General features: G+C 35.4%; 1 protein-coding gene across 4 annotated transcripts in view; it reads right to left on the bottom strand.

Moving 5' to 3' along the window:
* The window catches only part of NBEAL1 (neurobeachin like 1), a 148,011-nt gene that overhangs the window by 97,911 nt on the left and 26,546 nt on the right, over positions 1 to 23,554 (bottom strand). For all 4 annotated transcript variants that reach the window (XM_058549638.1, XM_058549641.1, XM_058549640.1 and 1 more), the window contains exons 4-9: positions 22,560 to 22,721; positions 13,319 to 13,400; positions 12,631 to 12,758; positions 10,425 to 10,507; positions 5,361 to 5,446; positions 1,522 to 1,828 (exon numbers count right to left, since the gene is read on the bottom strand). In XM_058549638.1, the coding sequence (XP_058405621.1) occupies positions 1,522 to 1,828; positions 5,361 to 5,446; positions 10,425 to 10,507; positions 12,631 to 12,758; positions 13,319 to 13,400; positions 22,560 to 22,721 (848 nt within the window). The remainder of the gene's footprint in view (positions 1 to 1,521; positions 1,829 to 5,360; positions 5,447 to 10,424; positions 10,508 to 12,630; positions 12,759 to 13,318; positions 13,401 to 22,559; positions 22,722 to 23,554) is intronic.

Here is a 23,554-nt window from a genome sequence, read left to right as displayed (position 1 = left end):
TAGTTGTATGTCATAGCTGCACATCCTTCTAGTTGCTGTATGTGGGACGCGGCCTCAGCATGGCCGGAGAAGTGGTGCGTCAGTGCACGCCTGGGATCCGAACCCGGGCCGCCAGTAGCAGAGCGCACGCACTTAACCGCTAAGCCACGGGGCTGGCCAAAGTGAACGTTTTTAAACTTTATTATAAAGTATTTAATTTTATATATATAACTTTATTATGAAGTATTTAACTTATATATATATATCTGAGTGATATGTATTTCCCAGAGATTTACTTAGTTGTTCTTCCATTATAATGTTCAAGTATAACAAACTGTGGTTCCCAATTTGCTATTAATAAGCAACACCTGATTATATTTGGCAACATAGTCTCATCTATGCAGTATAACATTAAAATATGGCCATTGTGAAAATGAGACTTAGCTAATTATTCCATTTGAGATGATGCTTTGCTCTGCCCTAAGTGATATCCCCATTCAGAAATCAAGGGACATTTGGTATAGGTAATACAATACTTCCTAACAAAAAGAAGTCCATTCAATATAGACTCAAACTTCCTTATTAACTTACAATTTATAATAATTATAAAACATGCCATGTTATAACATATAGAATAATAGAAACTATGTAAGATGAATCTTATTTTCCTACAGAAACACTGTCATAATGAATCATTAAGATTCACCAAGAGCTTGATGTCTAATATTTTTAAACTGGACACCACACACACACACCCAAAGACAAAGCATTTTTTTAAGTCTCTAGAGCTATACAACAAACCACCAATGTTGGTTAAGTCTGAGTTGCAGGATATAAAACATTTTTTTCTTTTTACTCATCTGAATTTCCTAGCTTAGCTGTAATGAAAATATTTTATTTCTATAAAAAGGAACTCTCAGTTAATAATATTTGTTCTTATCAATCTAACAGAAGAATGCAATAAGAAATCACATATATTGGTGAAAGAGCTTACAGAGAGAAACAGATACATAAGCACAGAAGGACACAAAACAACCACCAAAGAGAGGAAAAGAAAAATAAGACACACACACAGAGGCTCTGGGAAAACAAAACAAAAAAACAGAGGCTCTCTAGAGGAAGGACAGACATTGAAGTGACTCTCTAAGAGATGTTATAGAAGGCACATACAAAATTGATCATACGTGACTCTTTGCCATAGGTTATAAACTACAAATAGCACTTTCTGAAAATTTAATTTTCCTACAATTTCAAAATAATAGCTGGCTTTCTTTTTTAACATTGATGCTTTTAGTGGATTATACTTTCAAAAATGAATATAGAGGCTTGATTTTGTCATTGTTAAAGTACAGATGTTGTAGACAAACAAATCAATTCCATATTAACTATTTTTAAGTTAAAATCTAGTTACACAATATTTGAATTAAACAATCAATACTTTCTATATAATGGCCTTCTATTTCAACTGAAAGTGGGGAATGTGAAAGGAAAAAAAATAGACTCAGAGAAAACTCAGTATAATGAACTTTATGTAATACTTACTCAGCATTTTGATCTGCAGAGCTATGAACCGGCTTTCCCACTGTCTGGACCTCCTTTGATTAGGTAAAGCTGAATGATCTGAATTCAGCAATTTAAAATAGTTCTCCAAGAGAGTGCTGGTTTCCACTTGACGCTGGTCAGAGCTGCTGGTGAGGAGGAGATGTACCACTTCTGTAAGGCACTTCAGAGTAAGTTCTACCTTCCTACCCACTTCTTCAGGATTTCCGTCCTCCCAGGAATCACAATCTGCCAAAACTCTCATAAGCACTTCCATGGTGGCTGGAGAAATTGCTTGCAAAGCATTCCTCTGAAACATGAGAGGCAATAAAAACGAAACCCAAACCAAACTGAAGTTTTGCATGTTTTCAAAAACAAAGACAATTTAATAAATCTTCAGACAACTTTTTCTCTTAATACACCAACATATAAAAAAATTTTAAACAGACACTGCTAGTGTTTTATGCATATTAAGTCTTCATTTCCTCACTACTAACAGAATTCTGATTTTATTCAGGTAGCAATGTGCCCAAACAGAAAACTCGCTTACCACCTTCCCTTGCAGCTAGGAGTAGCCGTGTGACATAGTTCTGGTCAAAGATATATGCCAGTAGACTACGAAGAGGCTATCACTTCACAAATAAAAAGGGAAAGACCCTTTACTCTTGGCTGTGCACCTTTTTCTCGCCTGAAATGCACACATCATGCTTGGAGCCGCCTTTATATCATGAGGAAACAAGCCCAAGAATTAAAGTAGCAGGCTAGAGAGAGAACAGGAATATCGAAGTACCTTAGTCCTTGATGATATATATCACTGAGCTGTTGTACCAGCCCAGAACTGCCCACATCCGGATTTCTTATGCAAGAATAAAAAAACACACCTCTATTTGGTTAAGCCTCTCTCAGGCTTTCTGTTGATTACAGCAAATCCATCCCAAAGGATATAGATATATAAGAGGACTGGCTTGGCTCTGATTCCACAAACATATTTTGGAAACTCTAAGTAACTGGTAGCTATTTGAGGTGATCCATTAAACTTGAAAATAAACAATATATACTGCCCTAAATTATTAAATTGATACATAATGAATCAGAACAGAGTTATGCAAAATCATGTGAAAGTAATAGCTCGGCCTTACGACTTGTTACTACCAATATAATAAATAATATCAATAAGTACTACTATGGAAGGAACTGATGATGGCCCATCCAACATCCATTTTCCTCCACTTCCTTATTAATAGAACCCCTGATGTTTTGGTGGACACAGTGCTACCAGGAATAAAGATTACATTTCCTAATCTCCCCTGCAGCTAAGAAGGCTGAGGAAGTAAGTTTTATCAAATTTTTATCTGGAAATATTTGCCTTCTTTGCAGTTATATGATGGAGTTTATCAAATGAGATAAAAAAGACATCGAATGTCTGCTTTTCAGTATCTCCTTTAAAGACAGTTGGCAGATGCTATTTGTCTCTTTCTTCATCTCTCTGTCCATGTTTGTGCCCAAAATGCAGACATCATGGCCAGATCTCCAGAAGCTATCTTGTAGCACAAGAAACAACAGTAAAGATAACATATTGAGATTCAGAAGGAACCTGAGTCCCTAAAGATCCTAGAGGCACCAGATTAACTCCAGACTGCTTACTGCTATTTTTTTTTTTAATGAGAGAAAAATGTAAACTTCTAACTTAAGCTGTTATCATTTTAGCATTTACTGCTACTTACAGAGAATCATAAATCTAACTGATACACCTGTGATTTACTTAGTCTTACAAGCGCAGGCACTTTATTAAGTGCTTTACATAGATTTTGTGTCATTTGGTCCTTACAACTACCCTGTAAGTGTTACTATTTCCATGTTATAAATAAAGAAACTAAAACACACATAAATAGTTTATCCAAGGTCACACAACTAGTTAGAGATGGACATGGGATTCAAACCTACCTCAGTCTGGCTCCAAAGCCCTTGCTCTTCACACAACATAAAACAGAACAAATATGCCCATAAGAAGCACAGGCATGAAGCTTTGGGAAGGGAAACCAGTCATTGGACTTCAATCTTTCTGCTCTTTATGACAAGGCCATTCTTATGCCTTTAGAGATTCAATTCATCTAAATACCCTGTACTGATGCTATATCCACAAAGAACCACTGATTTCAACATAGCTGCAACTGTAACTACGACCTGATGACATGGATTTTGAACATTTTCAGTACACAAAACAATAAATTGGCCTTCTAACATCTACTTGATTTCTATGTTGAGTTTTAATTACTGGAGATCTCTCAGGGCTTGATAACCCTTGGCACTAACAAGAACAAGTCTCCATGTGTTCAAAAGGGAATGGGATCCTACCAGCATTTCCATTAGTCAAAAACAATGTCATTTCCAATTTTATTCATGTATACTTCTTAGCTCTTATTCTCAGTAGTGGAGAAATGATGCAAATGGGGAGGCACTGAATCAAAAGAAGGATATCAGCTAATAAAGGAAGGTGACAAAGCAAACAAACTAAAAAATAAGATTCTGGTCACCACCCCTCTCACTACAAAGAGACTCTCATCTTCCACTAGCGAGAAGAGGAGAAGGCAAGGTAGAGAACTCAGTGATTTCACTAGCAATATCTGTGATTTTGTCACCAACAGAAATCATATACATTTTCATATACTATAGTTGCTGCAGTGTCTTGAAACATTTATGTTCGTCTCTTCTTTGAAATTATATTAGTCACTAGACTTACTGCTATTTCTTTTTATTTAATGTGTTATGAAGAAGCACATATTACTATGATACAAATTCATTTTATTACTATTTTAGTAACTGCATTTCAATATAATTAGTTTCCTCTGTGATCTTACATATTTTATTTTAGGAATTGGAAAACATTCTAACAAGGGGCTTTATCAGATTGCCAAAGGGTTATATGGTACAAAAGTGTCAGAAACATCTGATCTAAACTGTGTGGTTAAGAAAACATGTAGAATGTTCTTTCAGAAATATAATCCTGTTTTCAACTAGTAGTTATACTCAAAGTTTACCACAGACAGCTCTTAAGATGCTCAACGTAAAAAATAAAGAAATAGGGGGCCAGTCTGGTGGTGTAGTGGTTAAGTTCGGCATGCTCCGCCTCAGCGGCCCAGGGTTCGCAGGTTTGGATCCTGGGTGCGGACCTACACCACTCATGAAGCCATGCTGTGGCGGTGTCCCACATACAAAATAGAGTAAAATGGGCACAAATGTTAGCTTAGGGCCACTCTCTCAAGCAAAAAGAAGAAGATTGGCAATAGCTGTTAGCTCAGGGCCAATCTTCCTCACACACAAAAAAAAAACAAACAAAAAGAAGAAATAAACATTACTAGAATTTCTTTCTTGTAAATAATAAAAAACTAGTTGGGTTTGCTGGAAAAAATGCATATAAGCCTTGTATATATGCATCTAGTAGTTCTAAGTAGACATAAATGACTAGACTCATGTATCTGAGGAAATCCAGCTGCTGGAGCTTGCCCTCGTCAGGTGGACTAAGAGTGCCCAACCTCCACACTCTGACGTAAGAACTGGGAGGTGAGTCGACACAGCGAAGAACTCGCAGTACCCCAAAACTCTTAAATCCGGTTATTTGTGCGGCAATTTCATTGTTGGTGCTAACATTATTACTTAGGTTTTTTGGAAGCTAATAAACAGAAAAAGTAAGTAGGTTAGTTTTAAACAAGATTTAAATTTAGAAAGGTATTTGTATGGTTCATGAAATTATAAAAAGACACAAAATACATGAAAGAATCCACGGAAAGCTTTTCACACTGCTAACGATTGTTCTACACATTAACTTTCAACACTTTCCTCACCTGCCCACCAGCTACAATGGCTCCAAAGAGATGCAGTAAGCAACACTTAAGACTCTCCTTGAGATGTTCACTCTCCTGAAAACACTCTGCGGATAAAATACACAAATAAACGAGTAAATAAGATTTCTCTTTTACAGTATGATTTATCTCTAAGGAATGTCTGACACTGAAACATTAAGAACTGTTTGTGAAAAGGCTAATATTTGTTAAAAGGCAAGGTTGATATACATTCTTTCATCAGAGAGGAAAAGAGACATCATCTATCAGGTAGTATTTTAGATCCTTTATTTATGTTATCTCATTTAATTCTCATAACACTCCATATGAGGAGGATGTTTTGCACCCATTTATAAATGAACAAATGGAAGGTCAGAATTTAATATCTTACCTAAAATCACAGGGCTACTAAAGTGGCAGGGCTAGAAATAAACCCATAAAATTAGATGTCTTTTTACTAATACCACTGCCTCTTATTAGCGTAATTGACTATAATTATTCAATTATAAAATTGAAGGAGTTGAACAAAAAGATTTCCTGGGTCCACTTCAGGGCCAATATTCTAAAGTTTTAGTACCAACAGTAACCTTTCATTTAACATTATAAATTGTTATATTGTTTTTAAAAGGTTATATATGCAGATGACAAAGAACAATGAAAATAGCATAAAAGAACTGACAAGGAAAAGTAAGTCTTCCTCTAACCCTTCCTCAATCCCCCATGCTCCCCACACCTTAAAAAAAAGAACAGCTGGACATACACTACTGTACCATGCTTTTTTGTCTTTAACTTAACACATGCTGGGTATTATTACATCTTCACATATACTCTGCCTTATTCATTTTTGTGACTGGAGAGCACACCACCACAACGAGGTACCTGAATTTACTTAACCAGTTCTCTACTGAGAAATTTTTATGCTTTCCTCTCTATTTTTTCTATTTATTTATTTATTTATTTTTTCCCCCAAAGCCCCAGTAGATAGTTGTATGTCATAGCTGCACATCTTTCTAGTCGCTGCATGTGGGACACGGCCTCAGCATGGCCGGAGAAGCGGTGTGTCGGTGCGTGCCCAGGATCCGAACCCGGGCTGACAGCAGGGGGAGCGTGCGCACTCAACCGCTAAGCCATGGGGCCGGCCCCCCCTCTCTTTTGATACAGCTAATAACCCAGTAATGAATATCCTTTTGTATACATCATTGCACACGAAAACAAGATTGTAAGAATAGAGTTATTTCTCAACTTATATAAAACATACATTACCAAAGAGAAACAGTGTTGAGGTAAAATGTACTGATAGAAATTTACATTTAAAAAATTAAGTCATTCCAGGCTATAATCACCAAGACAAAAAACAACAAATGTTGGAGAGGATATGGAGAGACAGGAACCCTCATACACAGCTGGTGGGAATGCAAACTGGTGCAGCCTCTATGGAAAACAGTATGGAGATTCCTCAAAAAATTAAAAACAGAAATACCCTATGATTCAGCTATCCCACTACTGGGAATCTATCCAACGAACCTGAAATCAACAATCCAAAGAGGCTTATGCACCCCTATGTTCATTGCAGCATTATTCACTATGGCCAAGAAGTGGAAGCAACCCAAGCGTCCCTCGACTGATGATTGGATCAAGAAGATGTGGTATATATATACAGTGGAATACTACTCAGCCATAAAAAAAGACAAAATCATCCCATTTGCAACAACATGGATGGACCTGGAAGATATTATGTTAAGTAAAATAAGCCAGAAAGAGAATGACAAACACCATATGATCTCACTCATGTGGAATATAAACCAACATATGGACAGAGAATACTGTATTGTGGTTACCAGAGGCAATAGAGGTGGGCAAAAGGGGTGAAGGGAGACATGTATATGGTGATGGACAAAAAAATGTACAACCAAAAATTTCACAACGTTATAAACTATTAAAACATCAATAAAAAATAAATAATAATTTTGTTCTAATTAAAAAAAAAAAAATTAAGTCGTTCAGCCATGTTGGAATAACTGTCACTACACATGGCTTCCTGGTATAACTAACCAGAAAACTGGACAAAATACGTTCTAGAAATTTTTAGGTTCTAGAAATTTTTCTTCTCTTGTGTTATACAAGACAAGGAAACAAAGTGAGCCCAAGGACCACCTCAGCTTCCTGTTTGTAGACATTTTCTGAACTGCACAGACCAAGGGAACCCAAAAGGAACACAGCTATCTGCTGAGCTAGGAGACAGATAAAAAGTTTGGGGAGGCCTAGGCAACTAGAATTTGTGAAGCAATACTAGAGAGGAGGAAGCTGTACAGAGAAAGTGTTCCAGAAATACGCACAGGGCTCACTTTGAGTCCAAGATTCAATCCTCAAATGATAGTGTGAAATCCCACAAGATAGGCAAAAACCTACCCAGAAGTTATAAGCTGAGTAATTGTCAGATTTCATACAGAGCTGGAAGATGACAGAGTTCTGTTCACCACACAGAAAACACATATAAAGGATGTAAAAAGATACACCATGTAAACTCTAACCATAAAATTGCTGGAGTGGCTATATTAGTATCTGACAAAGTAGGCAGGGAATAATTCGATGGGTAGAAAGGGACATTCATTATCAAAAACAGGCCATGAAAATGAGATTCATTTTTTTTTATCTGCAATAGTTTAGTTCAAATACTTTACATTTACAAATACTTGGGATAAATACTTTGGGATAAATCAACAAAATATGTGTACAACCGATATGCTGAAAACTATAAAATATTGATTGAAGAAAAAAATAATACATAAATAAGCAATGAGATATATCAGATTCATGAACCAGAAGTCTCAATATTCTTAAGATGGCTATTTTCCTCAAATGATTCCACAGATTCAATATAATCCCAATCAAAACCCCAAGGCCTTTTATAAAAATATTGAAAAATGGATTCTAAAATGTATATAAATATGCAAAGGATCCAGAATAGCCAAAACAATTCGAAAAAGAACAAAGTTGGAGGGCTTAATGATTTCAGACTTAGTATACAGTCACCATAATCAATACAGTGTGGTGACAGCACTAGGGCAGACATGTGGAACAGAAAGGGAATCCAGAAATCAACCCACACTATACGGTCACCTGATTTTTGACAAAGATGCCATGGTAATTCAATGAGAGAAAGAATAGCCTTTTCAACAAATGTTACTGGAACAATCATGAAAAACTTTATGCTAGATAGAAAATACTAACTCAAAACAGATAACTGACCTAAATGTAAAAGCTAACAGGAGAAAATCTTCATGACCTTGAGGTAAGCACGATTCCTTTGATAAGGCACAAAAACCACAGATCATAAAAGAAAAAATTTATAAATTAGATTCCATCAAAATTTAAAACATGCAATGCAAACCACATTTAACATGTTAAACTTCTGTGTTTTTTTAAACACTGCACTAATCAAATGAAAACGCAAACTGAACAGGAGAAAGTATGCTCAGTGATCAAATTTGGAACAATTTTAGCATCAAAAAGGTAGTGATTATCACTGATTGTAAAACACTGAATAAATAAAAGTCATTGAGACCATGGTGATACACACAAAAGAGAGTAATAAAACCTACTTGGCCTGCCAGAAATGACTATTATTTGAACTCATTTTGAAAACAGATAGTAAATGGGAAAGATTTAAGCATTTTATCCAGCCTTTTTAGGAACAACTGTAGTTTATTCGCAGTTGATGACGGAAAATTCTTTTTTACAGAATACAATAACTGATAGACGTATAAGGATAATAGAATTAGAAAACCACAATTTGGCAACTCGCAGTGAAATAACTGATTCAGGCAAGGATCATGAATGGATGCTAAAACATTAGATGAAAAGATATTGGAAAAACAAGATAGTCACACTGTGCCAAAGTACCATCCCAAGGGTAACTCGAAAAATTGCAAAAGGAAAAACATTTTTATAATCAAAAGATTTCACTATCACTACTTTGAGTAGTTAACAAAGGGTAGGCAAAACCCTTTTTCCTTCTCTATTGGAAAACAAACCAAGAATTATATCATTGGAAATCTAACAAACGGGGACAATGGGTGGACAAATGTGTTACTACGCAACATTGCTTATAGTAAAAATGGCCCTTGATCTGGACTAGGAGGGACTATGAATGACTATAAATACCTGATGGGAATTCATAACTTTGGGATTCCCTGATTGCAGTGTAACTTGTAATTTAGGCATTTCCTTTCCCAGGATGTGGAAGTCACATTCATGGACTACTACAAGGTAAAATGGCTTCTATGGGCTACTGCACTTCCAAGCAGGGTGGCTCACACACCCACCAATCTGGTCTCGTACCCTCACTTGAAGAATCCAAGAATAGCCCTTGGAATGTTGTGAGATCTCCTGCTGAACAGAAACACCCACACTGTTCTACTGGCACGCTGGGTTTCCTGTCCTGTATCCTTCAAGGGAGGCTAGTTCCAGGCACGGCCTACTGTGAACATGTGAGTTTGAGTATCTAACTGAAGCCAATATCACTTCTGGTGGTCAAGCAGAGTGGGCACTGTAATCATCTTCACCAAGCAATCAAACAAAGGACTACTTCTGTCTTGTTTTATTTCTTAGGGAAAAAAAGGAAAAGAGAACTGAAGCAAATACGGCAAAATGTTAAGATATGACAAACCTGAGTGGGAAATAAGGTATTCCTTTTATATTCTGCAAAGTTTTCTATATTCTTGAACTATGGCATAATCATTTTCTTAAGAAAGAAAACTAGAGTCCATACAGGTCACACATACAGTGGCTGATTCTCTTAAGTTCATTTTCAGTAAAAACTCTGAAGTTCTAAAATATACTACCATCTTTAAAATATTTGCCTCTTCTCAAAAGAAAAACACTTTGAGAATAGTAAATTAAATAAAACCAAGAACAATAATCACAACAAAACTTCAATCAAGTACTTCAGTGATAGGTTCTTATTATCTTTATCTTATAAATACATGAAGCTGAATCAAGGTCAGAATCAGAATCAGAATAATCACAGTAACATCAAAATCAAAGTAAATTAGAGCTGTTACTTACGATAAAAGAAAGGGACGAACTCCACTGTGAGAGAAGCTGGTTTATATTTCTGTCTGCTCTTTTCCACAGTACTAAGGATTCGTCTATCATTAAAAAGAAGTTAATACCAAATTATAACACAGGCAAGTAGAGATGTCACAATTACAAAAACTATAAAATAAATTTAATATTTTACTTTTGATTTGTGTACTAAATAACACATCTCCATGACTGGCATAATCTTCAAAAGGCAGTCTAGACAAAAACTAAATGGTCACCAGTGAAGGGATTTCTTCTTTTTTTGTGTGAGGAAGATCAGCCCTGAGCTAACATCTGTTGCCAATCCTCCTCTTTTTGCTGAGGAATACTGACCCTGCGCTAACATCCGTGCCCATCTTCCTCCACTTTATATGGGATGCCTGCCACAGCATGGCATGATAAGCGGTGCGTAGGTCCGAACCTGCGAACCCCAAGCTGCTGAAGCAGAGCGCGTGAAATTAACCACTATGCCACCAGGCCAGCCCAGGATTTCTTCTTTTGAATTAAGCAAAAAAAAAAATTTTTTTAATCATTTTATTTATTTATTTTTCCTCCCAAGCCCCAGTAGATAGTTGTATGTTCTAGCTGCACATCTTTCTAGTTGCTGTATGTGGGACGTGGCCTCAGCATGGCCGGAGAAGCAGTGTGTCGGTGCGCACCCGGGATCCGAACCTGGGTCACTAGCAGCGGAGCGCGCGCACTTAACCGCTAAGCCACGGGGCCAGCCCCAGCAAAAAAATTTTAAATGCTTACTGGTGAAACATAGCAACCAGGTTAAGTCTCCAAACAACTGGAAATAGAAAAAGGAACTAGCCATTTAAAATTTCCTATCTGTCAAAAAACTTGTTCAGCAGTACTCTAACTTGACACCTAACATAGGAGCTTGTTACTACAGTGCAACTGAAATTCATTAGAAATCAGGCTACTCTGTGCTGCTTTCTGAAATTTTATCTGGACACAAAGAGTCTATACCACTGGCTTCTTCCACCTTAAGGATATAGATCCAGTGGGCTGGGATTATTTTTGTTTTTAATGACAATTCCAGTAGTTTTGGTGGCTGAAATACTTCTACAGACTTTGGCAAGGCCAAAACAAATAGCATGTGCTTTTACCAAGAACATTTCAATTCAACACAAAATGAGTCTCTCAGATGGGTGTGGCAGTCTGGTGATTGAAGAATAAAGGCTACTCTTATAAAGTACCTCCAACTGGTGGACTGCTGAAAATTAAAAAAAAAAAACAAAAACAAAAAAACAAGGACATTTTTTTCATGCCCTTAAAAAGCTCTTAATGTTGTTACATAAAGCCAACAAAAATGGAAAATATTTGAAGAACAACCACACAGAAATTCCATAAATCTAAATATGATCCACTGATAAAGCATTGGATTAAGATGCCTTCTTCTTAACAACCATAACTTTAATAAGATATTAAAATTACTTTCCTGAGCCAGACTTGATGGCCTAGTGGTCAAAGTCTGGCACGCTCCGCTTCAGCAGCCAGGGTTTGGTTCCCAGTCGCAGAACCACACCACTCGTCTGTCAGTTGCCATGCTATTGTGGCAGCTCACAGAAGAACTAGGACTTACAACTAGAATATACAACTATGCACACCACAGTTGTATGGTTCCTGTTTTCCTGACTGACACAAGCTTCACAATTAAAAGTAAATAGATATGGGGCCGGCCCCGTGGCGTAGCGGTTAAGTGCGCGCACTCCGCTGCTGGCCGTCTGGGTTCAGATCCCCGCTGCGCACTGACGCACCGCTTGTCAGGCCATGCTGTGGTGGCCTCCCACATAAAGCGGAGGGCTAATCTTCCTCACAAAAATAAATAAATAAATAGACAAAATATCATTAAAAATCATTTTCAATTATGAAACACGCTTTAAAAAAAGACAACTTTCCTTGAAAAATATGTACACTCTACTTAATGCTATTATGCTTCAAAATTTTCCTATCAGATTACCAGCATCCAATTTCATTACAAAAGTTCAGGGTAAATTTATTATCTGGAAGTGCTATTTATCACTAATTTATTACCTCCAACATAGTTCTCTATCTCAGGCTAGAGATAGGGGTCTTTTATACACATCTTACCAACTGCTTTCATAGAGAATAAGACCTCCTTTGAAGAACTGCATATATTGTGACATTCAGGTTTTAAATGAACATGATTTATAAGACATACCCTGAAATTCTATGTCTCCAATTCCGATACGGATCATATAAACTTTCACAAAATGCCAATGCATGGATCACAAATTCTTCAATAGATGTCTGATCTGCCAATTCCTTCTCTTTTTTTTTGCTTTTTAACTGAGAATAAAGTTAAACATAAAATTATATTTAGTTAAAAATATTAAACTGTGTAACATCCTTACATACATCATTAAAAGACTGCATGTTTCATTCATCATCTAATAATAAATCTTCTTTATTCAAATAACCCTAAGTTCCATTTGAGTCTAAAGAGAGTCAGTTAATCATATGGACTAGATATAACCTCTCAAATTTTAAATATTTCCCAGGAAGGGTTTCTAATGGATAGCCAAACATCTTTCCAAAAAAGAAGATGTTTTCATTAAGAGGAATATTTGATGAATAAACAATAAATACATAAGATAACAAATTGTGTCATTTTAAAAGACATTTATAAAACACTTTCATTTTTAATAAAAAAATATTAATAATTACTTTTCTATTTTTAGATAATATGTATAAGATGCCTGAAATATATAGTACCCAATGATAATTTTCTCTTCTGAATTATTACTGCCTCCAAAAACATTAAACTTTACTAACTATAATATTTTAAAAAGTAAAACCTAGTTACTCTCAGTAAAGCAACAAAAAGGAATATATTAATTCACACCTACTTGCTGAATATAGAATGTTGTCATAGTGATGACATGATTAATATACGAACAAGTTCCAATTTCTTCCACATTAGATAGATTTCTGTAAGAAAAAAAGAATATTCGTATATTTACTACATATGAATAGTGAGAAAAATGTATGTTCACATGTTCAAGTTGAATTTTAAAAATACTGTTTGTAAACAAAATACAAATGACATTTATTAAAACTTAAAATCAATATGGTTACATAACTGCTTTCCCACTGAGAATGTGAAACACATCTCAAGCACCATTTAACTACTATAAACACAGAATGTTTAAGAAGTACATGCCTATCAGCATTTATTTACTATAGAAAATTGGAAAATATCACAAAGTAGAAGCAAAAAGAAAATCACAAATATTCATACAACCCAAACATTAGCAACTATTTACAATTCAGATTATTTCTTTTCAGGTTTGTTTTTATTTTTCTATGCAGATTCTTAGTTTGGTTTTTGTAGATACTGCTGCCATTATAACACGTGTGTAGTTTTATAGTTTTCACTTTGCTTTTAGTTTCCTTTTCAGACTTACGATAGATCTCCTCAACTATACTGAAGGGCCTTGATAGTAGGGCCAGCTCCTATACATACTCCAAGAGGGCACAGTACACACCCTGGTTAAAGCAGTGGGTCAATAAGTGCTTGGTGTTTAATTAAAATACAGCCCTCATTTTTATAAGACTGAAGTATGACACACAAAATGCTAACACTTCCTATATGTAACATCACCAGTCTTTTTCTTGGCATAATAAAACAAACTCTATTAATTTTCTGTTCTGAAACATTGTGACATTAAAAAATACTTTATATCTTAAAATCCAGTAGATGTTAAAAGAACAGGAAAAATTAACTAAATTAACAGACTTCTTAATGTAAGAAGTCAGACTGGCATGACACCTTGGAGAAAACAAAGCGTAAAGGAGAGGTAAAATTCAAAGACTCTGGGGAGGATCCTGGGAAGATGGCGGAGTAGGAAGCACCAGGAATCTGTCTCCACACCTATAAAACAATTGCACTGGTAGAATTGGTCTGATGTGACTATTTTGGAACTCTGGAGTCTGTTGAAGGCTCCCAACTTCTAGGGGAAGACCTGGACAGTAAGTTGCAGTTAATGTTGGTTAATTTCAGTCTGTTTCTGCTATTAGCACAGTACCAACCACCCATACCCCAACCCCAGTCATGTGGTAGGCAGCTGTGCACACGTTCCTAGAACAGCTTGCTAATAGCTCAAAGGAACCAGAGTGGGCAAAAAGGACCCTGTCCTCCAAATATCAGGGATTTGTGCTCTGATCACTGATTGCTGCTCCTGATCACAAAGGTGCAAAGAGCCAGGCCGCCATTGTTCTTGTACCTCTCTCCATTGTTGCAAGCCCCTCCACCCGGCTGAAGTAACTTCCAGGAGATTTAAAAGGTAATTGAGGAACCTACCTCAATATAATAAAAGCCATATATGAAAAATCCACAGCAAACATCATACTCAATGGTGAAAGACTGAAAGCTTTTCCTCTAAGAACAGGAAAAAGCAAAGATGGTCGCTTTTACTGCTTCTATTCAACAAAGTACTGAAAGTTGTAGCCAGAGCAATTAGGCAAGAAAAACAAATAAAAAACACCCAAATTGGAAAGGAAGAAGTAAAATAATCTGTTTGCAGATGATATAATTTTATATATAGGACACTCTAAAGATTCCACATACAAAAAATAAAAGTATTATAATAAAGGAATTCAGCAAAGTAGCAGGACAGAAAGTCAATACACAAAAATCAATTGTATTCCTATACACAAACAATGAATAATCTGAAAAGAAAACCATGAAAACAATTCCATTTATAATAAAATCACAAAGAATAAAATACTTAGGAATTGACTTAACCAAGGAAATGAAACACCTGTACAAGGAAAACTAAAAAACATTGCCGAAAGAAATTAAAGAAGACACACATATATGGAAACACGTCATGTGCACACATCAGAGAACTTATTATTGTTAAAATGTCTAATACTACTCAAAGTAATCTATAGATTCAATGCAATCCCTACCAGAATCTCAATGATGTTTTTTGCAGAAATAGAAAAACCCACCCTTAAATTCATATGGAATCTCAAGATACCCCAAACAGCCAAAACAACCTTGAAAAAGAACAAACTGGAACAAACTCACACTTTCTGATTTTCTTAGTAAAAAGCGACAATAATCAAAACAGTGTGGTACCGGCATGAAGACAGACATATAGACCAATGGAACAGAATACAGAGCCCAGATATAAATCCTCACATATATAGTCAAATGATTTTTGACAAGGGTGCCAAGATCATTCAATGGGAAAAGGATAGTCTTTTCAAAAAACGGTGCTGGGAAAATTGGATATCCACACGCAAAATAATAAAGTTGGACCCTTACTTTACACCATATAGAAAAATTAACTCAAAATGGATCAAGGACTTAAGCATAAGCCCTAAAACAGTAAAACTCTTAGAAGAAAACACAGGACAAAAAGATAGTATCATGCAAGGCCTGAAATTATGTCTATAATTGTTCAAAAACACCACCCAACACTCAATCAAAAATAATTATTCACTTCAGAAGACAACACAAGTTTGAAAATCAAAATAAGCAATAAAGAAAAGAAACAGATCCACAAGTTGGGCAAAAAACAAAGACTAAAAAAGAAAAAAAAGGAAAAAGTTAGGCATAAAAAAATAGAAATTTGACCGATTCCATTTATATGAAGTTAAAAATTAGACAAAATTAATTCATAGTATCCAATGTCAGGATAACAGTTACCTGTGGAGCATGGTGAGGGGTAGCAATTAAGAGAGAGCATAGGATGGGCTTCTGGGGTGCCAATAATGTCCTATTTCTTGACCTGAGTGGTGATGACAGTGTATTTTACAATTTATTAAGCTGTACATTTATGATCTGATGACTTTATGCATGTTATACTTTAATAAAAAATAGTGTCACACCAAGGATAAGGCACTAGGAGCAGTATACTCTGAATGCAGGCAACAAGAGGGTACACTGTCTTTGGTGAATTTAAAGACAATAATAAGACTGATGAAAAGTCAGTCTGCTTTTTTAGTATCACCAAGTGCAAGTAATTAAAAATATTCCTTCCTGAAAAAATATTTTATATTGGTCTAAGTTCTAAAACAACTGATGCAGTTGTTGATTTTTGAAAATATAAGCTTCAAATAAAGATTTTTATTACTCATCTTTTCACAAACTTTGTATTCTATATGGAAGTTAGTGAAGAAAACTCCCAGTTATATGATTAGCCCATGACAACCATGGATCCAGTTATACAAATCTGTTTTGAAAGTAAATCTGTAACGATCTGGAACTGGTCAGGTTTATCTCAGGCACAGTTCATGCCCTCAACCCCTGTGGTACTTTACATTCCCACATTATACAAAAAATCTGAGTAAACAATGATGGCTCAATGATTGTAAAAACAAAGAAACAGAACTTGAACTCTGTCGTAATATGACTTGGAGTCTTTGTGTTTAAAATTTAAAACAATGATGTTTGCTTGATAATATAAATTTTAGTTTATGAATGAAATATATGTCTTATTTCATGATTATAACCAGAAATAATTTTACTATATAGAGGAAAAGGATGTTAGAAAATAACCTGCTCCAGGTGTTAAATACACTACGGGGAAAAAATTTTTTTTATTAAGTAAATAAAAACTCAGTAAGGACGGGGCCGGCCCGGTGGCGAAGTGGTTAAGTTCACATGCTCTGCTTCGGTGGCCTGGGGTTCACAGGTTCAGATCCCGGGTGCAGACTGACGCACTGCTTATCAAGCCATGCTGTAGCAGGTGTCCCACATACAAAGTAGAGGAAGATGGGCACAGATGTTAGCATAGGACCAATCTTCCACAGCAAAAAGAGCAGGATTGGCAATAGATGTGTTAGCTCAGGGCTAATCTTCCTCATCAAAAGAAAAAAAAACCCACAACTCAGTAAGAAAACAACCAAAGATAACTTCATAGTGTGAAGTAGGAGGAAAAAAAGCATACTAAATTTCCTCTATGATGTAAATGAACCTCAGTGAACACTTTGGGAAATTATTCATCCACCATTCACACCAATATTCATTTGTGTTTGTCTCATCAAGTACTACAGAGACTAAAGCAAAAATGAGAGGAAAATAACTTTGAATGGCCTCTATGTGTCAGGCCCTAAAATGGCTGTTCTTATACATTAAATTGTCTCGTTTAAAACTTTGTAACAGCTATCTGCAGAAAGTAAGACAATCCCGATGTGACAGATAAAAATGTAACTTTCTAAACTCTAGTTTAGAAATGAGAAGTAATTTGCTCAGGATCAAAGAAGTATTTAATGACATAGCTAGGATTCAAACCCGAGGCTTTCTGCTTGCCTCTGAGACTGGGGACCCAGGATAAGAAGAAATTTTCAAACCTAACCAAAAAAAAAAAAAAAGGAGAGACAAGAAGGTAACACTGGTTCGAATTAACAGGCAAAGCGATGGCAAATTTTATGTTATATATATATTACCACAATAAAAATTTTTTTAAATAAATAAAGGCAAAATAACAGACATGCCCCTCCAGATCTGCACCATCTAATACGGTAGCACACCAGCCACAACTGGCCAGTCCAAATTGAGACATGCTGTAAGTATAAAGCACACATCAGATTTTTAAGGCTTAGCACCAAAAAAAAAGAATAAAAAAATCTCATCAAAATTTTTTCTATTTATTGTCTGTTGAAATAATATTTTGGATGTACTAGGATAAATAAAACATAGTATTAAAAATAATTTTACCTGCGTCTTGTCCTTTTTTATAAAGATACTAGAAAATCGTAAATGACACATATAGCTCACATTATATTTCTATTGCATTATACCCTCCATACTCTGTAAGCTTTATAAGGACAGGAAGTATTTTTAGCTCCTGTAACCAGAGCCCTAACTACAGTATACACATGTAGCACATGTTTAACTTATTTATTAAATACTTTTCTGTATTGAATAAATTAGTAAATGAACAAGAAAAGACGTAAAAAAAGAATTATGACTAATAAGTGCATGAAAAGATGCTCAACATCATTAGTCGTGAAAATCACATGCAAACCAAAATCACAGTAACAGTTCATGCCCACTAAGAAGGCTACAGCAAAAAGACAATAATAGTAAGTTTTGGTGAGGATGTGCAGAAAATGAAACCCTCATATACTAGCCGTGGGACTGTAAATGGTACAGCCACTTTGGAAAACAATCTGGCAGTTTCTTAAGAAGTTACCCATATGACCCAGGAATTCCATTGCTAGCTATACACCCAAGAGAAAAGAAAATATATGTCCACACAGAAACTTCTACATGCAGCATTATTCATGACAGCCAAAAAGCAGAAATAATCCAAATGTCCATCCACTGATGAATGGATAAATCAAAAATGGTATATCCATACGATTGAATATTATTTGGCCATAAAAACAAATAAAGTATTAACAAATTCTACAACATGGATGAACCTGGAAAACATTAAGCAAAGCGAAAGAAGCGAGTCACGAAGGACCACATAGTGTATGATTTCATTTCTACGAAATGTCCAAAATAGAAAGTAGATTGGAGGTTGCCAGGAGATGGCGGTAGGGTCAATGGGGAGTGACTGCTAATTGGTACAGGGTTTCTTTATGGGGTGATGAAAATGTTATAAAATTGACTGTAGTAATCATTGCAAAATTCCTCAAATTTATTAAAAATCATTGAATGATATACTTTAAATGGGTGAATTGTATGGTATGTGAATTATAAAAAAATATAGTTAAATTGATAAATATAAGTCTACTGTTAAATTGATTAATCAGAGGTTATTTGGTTTCATTAGAGTACTTCAAAGGGCAGGTTTATTTTTGTATATTTAACAAGGAAATATCTTATATATAGCTTCTTAAGTACTCCTTATAGCTATGCTTCTCAAATGCAGAGAGGGGAGTACTAGGGTATAGATTATATGAAAATATCAAAAACATTTTTATAGTGGTAAAATGTAATCCATGAAGTGGCAAAACATTAAAACTGCTACTTTTTTGTGTGTGTGTGAGGAAGATTAGCCCTGAGCTAACATCCGATGCCAATCCTCCCGTTTTTTTTGCTGAGGAAGACTGGCCCTGGGCTAACATCCGTGCCCATCTTCCTCTACTTTATATGGGACGCCGCCACAACATGGCCTAACAAGCGGTGCCTCGGTGCGCGCCCAGGATCTGAACTGGGGGACCTGGGGTCGCCACAGCGGAGCGTGCACACTTAACCACCTGCGCCACCGGGCCGGCCCCTAAAACTGCCACTTTTGATAGACTATGGCTCCAGCCCTGTCTATATTTCTACAAAACTCTTACTCTCTTTTTTTTTATTTAAACTCTTAACTTTGGATTTTCATAAAAAAGTAAGTGTGACTTCCAGTTTCCAGTCCAACATGTAAAGAGATTGGAAATCATTATCTTCATCCTTACAAGTAAAAAGCTGAACTGAAAATCAGTAACTATTCTTAGATTCATCAGAAACCACATAAAGAAAGGAGGAGATGAAGGCAAAATGCAATCTTTTATTTTTCTTATTCTAATTAGATCTAACATAATAGTTTATTCAAAATAATAGTAGAAATAATATTTTGGGTGATTATAGCTTATGGATAAGGAAAGTGAATGATAGCAATATTATAAGGGATGGGAGGGAAACTAAAACTTCTAGAAGATAACGTAGGCAAAAATCAAGTGACTTTGGGTTTGGTGATCACTTTTTAGATACAAAACCAAAAGCATGCTCCATGATAGAAAAAAATTTAAAAGTTGGACTTCATTAAAATTAAAAACCTCTGCTCTACAAAAGTCACTGTTAGGAGAATGAAAAGACAAGCCACAAACGAGGAAAAAATATTTGCAAAACACATAGCTGATAAAGGAATTATATCTCAAAATGTTTAAGATCTCTTTAAACTTGACAATAAGAAAACAAACAACCCAATTAATAAATGGGCAAAGGATCTAGACACTTCCCCAAAGAAGATACAGATGGCAAATAACCATATGAAAAGATACTGAACATCACATGTCATTAGGGAACTGCAAATTAGAACAATGAGATAGTATTACACATCTATTAGAATGACTAAAACCTAAAGCAATGACATCACCAAATACTAGTGAGGATGTGGAGCAACAGGTACTCTCAGTCATTGCTGGTGGGAATGCAAAATGGTACAGGCACTTTGGAAGACAATTTGGCAGTCTCTGACATAGCTAACATAGGCTTACCATATGAGCCAGCAATTACGTTCCTAGGTGTTTACCCAAATAAGTTGAAAACTTATGCCCACACAAAAATCTGCACAGAAATGTTTATAGCAGCCGTTTTGACAACTGCCAAAAATTGGAAGTAACCAAGATGTCTTTAATTAGGTGAATGAATAAACAAACTGTCATACATCCATAAATCGAGTATTACTATTCAGTGATAAAAAGAAATGCACTATCAAGGCACAAAAAGATGTGGAATAACCTTAAATGTATACTGTTAAGTGAAAGAAGTCAGTCGGAAAACGGTACATACTGTTTGATTTCACATATATGAGATTCTGGGTAAAGCAAAATTATAGATACAATAAAAAAATCAGTGGTTGCCAGAGGTTGGGGTACGAGATGGGAGAAATGAATAGATGGAGCAAAGGGTATTTTTAGGGTGGTGAAACTATTCTGTAGGGTGCTGTAGGTGGATACACAACAGTATGCATTTGTCAAAACCCACAGAACTGGACAACACAAATAGTGAACTGTAACGTACACTATGGACTTTAGTTAATAATAATATATCAATACTAGTTCATCAGTTTAACAAATGTACCACCCTAATGCAAGATGTTAATAATAGGAGGAAATGTGGGGGGAGGAGAAGGAATATGTGGGAACTCTGTACTTATTCCAAAATTCTTATGTAGAACTAAACTTCTATAAAACATAAAATCTACTAAAATTTTTGAAAAGGAACTTAAAAAAAAAGTGAAGTTCTTGAAAATAGAAACACCCTCTCTGATTGGTAGCTACTGAACATTTGATTTACCATCAGAGATTATCTCCTACTAAAAAAATAAGCGTTAAAAATTCCAGCGCCTCGCTCTATTACCAAGAGCTAAACATATTGGATTTAAAACTATTACTTATCTATATATGATTTTTGATTTCAGTAAAATTGTACTAGGTAGTTAACAGGAGAAAATATAGCAAATCAACTATCACAGAGGCTAACTCATGTCTTACCACCTCAGTAAACCCTTTTCCTTTAACTCTTTCAATTCTTGTATTATTTTTCTAAATTTTAAGGATGAGAAAGAGTACAAAATCAGCAATGTGCCTAAAGTTCTGGGAGAGCCTAAACTGGAGAGAAAGGTTTTAGCAACTATTGCTCAATCTTTCCAAGATTCCTGCAATCAAAGGTAATGAGGAATTAAGTGAAAGGTAAATAAGAAGTAAATTAAGTCCCTATTTGTACTAATTAATTATAAAATATTTATAAAACTAATAGTATGTATTAGGGGAAATGGCTTCCAAAAAGAAGATAGATTTTAAGAGGCACACGATGCCCCTAACCCAATTGTTCTTAAATTGTTATATGCAGATTAATGTGGAATTTGTGAAAAATCAAAATGCCTGAGCTCTTTGGAATCATAATTTCCGTTAAGTAAGGCTCAAGCTCTATATTTCTAATAAGCTTCCCAGTTGACACTTACGCACACCAAAATTTAAGTACCACAGATGTAATCATCTATAGACCTGGAAAATGTAAGTTGTAGAAAAACTATACTTTCTTTGGTAAAACTATAAAATGAAAGATGAGGAAAACACATTTCAGAAATGATAATGCACAGTAGTAAAACTAAATATATGTTTACAGGTAAGGACCTTACAGAAAATACCAGTGAATACATTCTTGGTTAGGTAAAAACTCCTGTCATTGTCTTTACTCTAAAGCAATTTTTTTTTTTGTCTTGGCTGATTCTCTCTATAACTAGGTATAGTAACTAAAAAGTTTTCCAATATAGCAATAAACTGCAAGCCTATTACAAAAGGCACACTCATTCTTTAAAGCTCCATAAGAACAACAAACACCATTAATAATCAATAAGTGTATTATTATTCTGGTAATAATTATTTAAAACAGATAACTACTTTGTTTGTACCAGATACCTGCAAAGAATAATGAAGAACTTGACAAGCAAAATTGACAAGGCTTGTTGTTGTTCTTCTAACCCATCTGCCATTTTCTGAACACACTGTAGAAGCTGGGTCCTCAGAACCTGCAGAATATTATCAGGAAGCAGAGATATTCCTGGAGGCACATCATCTACCCTACAATATAAGGGGAACAAAATAAGAGGGGTGTTTAAATACAGGAGAAAATCATTGGCACTTGAAAGAAATTGCATTTTTCAGCTCAAATCCTAAAGAAGCTCTTTTATTCCAGACACTCTGTGCCTTCTTCTCTGCAAGGCACCACCAGATGATTAGTGACACTTTAGAAGATTATTAGAGCAGAGAGGTTAGTCTACTTCAGAGGAGGCTTACTGAAAAGAGAGAGAGAGAGGCGCTATTTAACATCTTCAATTGTGCTATTTTCAAAGAAAATATTTAGTATATAAATTAGTTCACTTTCTACTTAGAAATACAATAGGTATGTGTGTGTACCACTGCTAAAAGAAATAATAACTAGCAAATAAAAATGAAGTACCTGTAACTAGTTTAATATCTGTCAACTGCTTTACTAAATAAACCATATCCACCTACCTATAGGCTCTCTAAGCCATGTGATCAGAAGAGGGAGAGAAGACAACCAGCAAAAGGAAGGGAGAAAGATAAAGAGATGAATGTAGAAGCCCAAGCATGAGCATCAACAGAAGATTTTTTTTAAAGGAATATATCAATATTTTGTGACAACTGGTTTCTTTGTAAGAAGACTATATGGTTCTTTAAGGGCAAAAGCCAACACCAGATGTGACTTGCTCTTCTGCTATGTCTCTCACAATAAAAAACCTCTAGATGCAGTCAGAAGACTTTCATACTAAGTTCCACTTCTATAACATGAAGCACTTCATTTAACCTCTGAAATTCCCTAATTTATAAAATTGTAATATCATCTGCCCTATTTCACAGGGCTTGGAAACCAGAAAGTCAATGTGCATTTT

The sequence above is a fragment of the Diceros bicornis genome, chromosome 10 (assembly GCF_020826845.1).
Source record: "Diceros bicornis minor isolate mBicDic1 chromosome 10, mDicBic1.mat.cur, whole genome shotgun sequence".
NCBI lineage: Eukaryota > Metazoa > Chordata > Mammalia > Perissodactyla > Rhinocerotidae > Diceros > Diceros bicornis.
The sequence above is the reverse complement of the archived record's forward strand: the minus strand, read 5'-3'. Positions and strand labels throughout refer to the sequence as shown.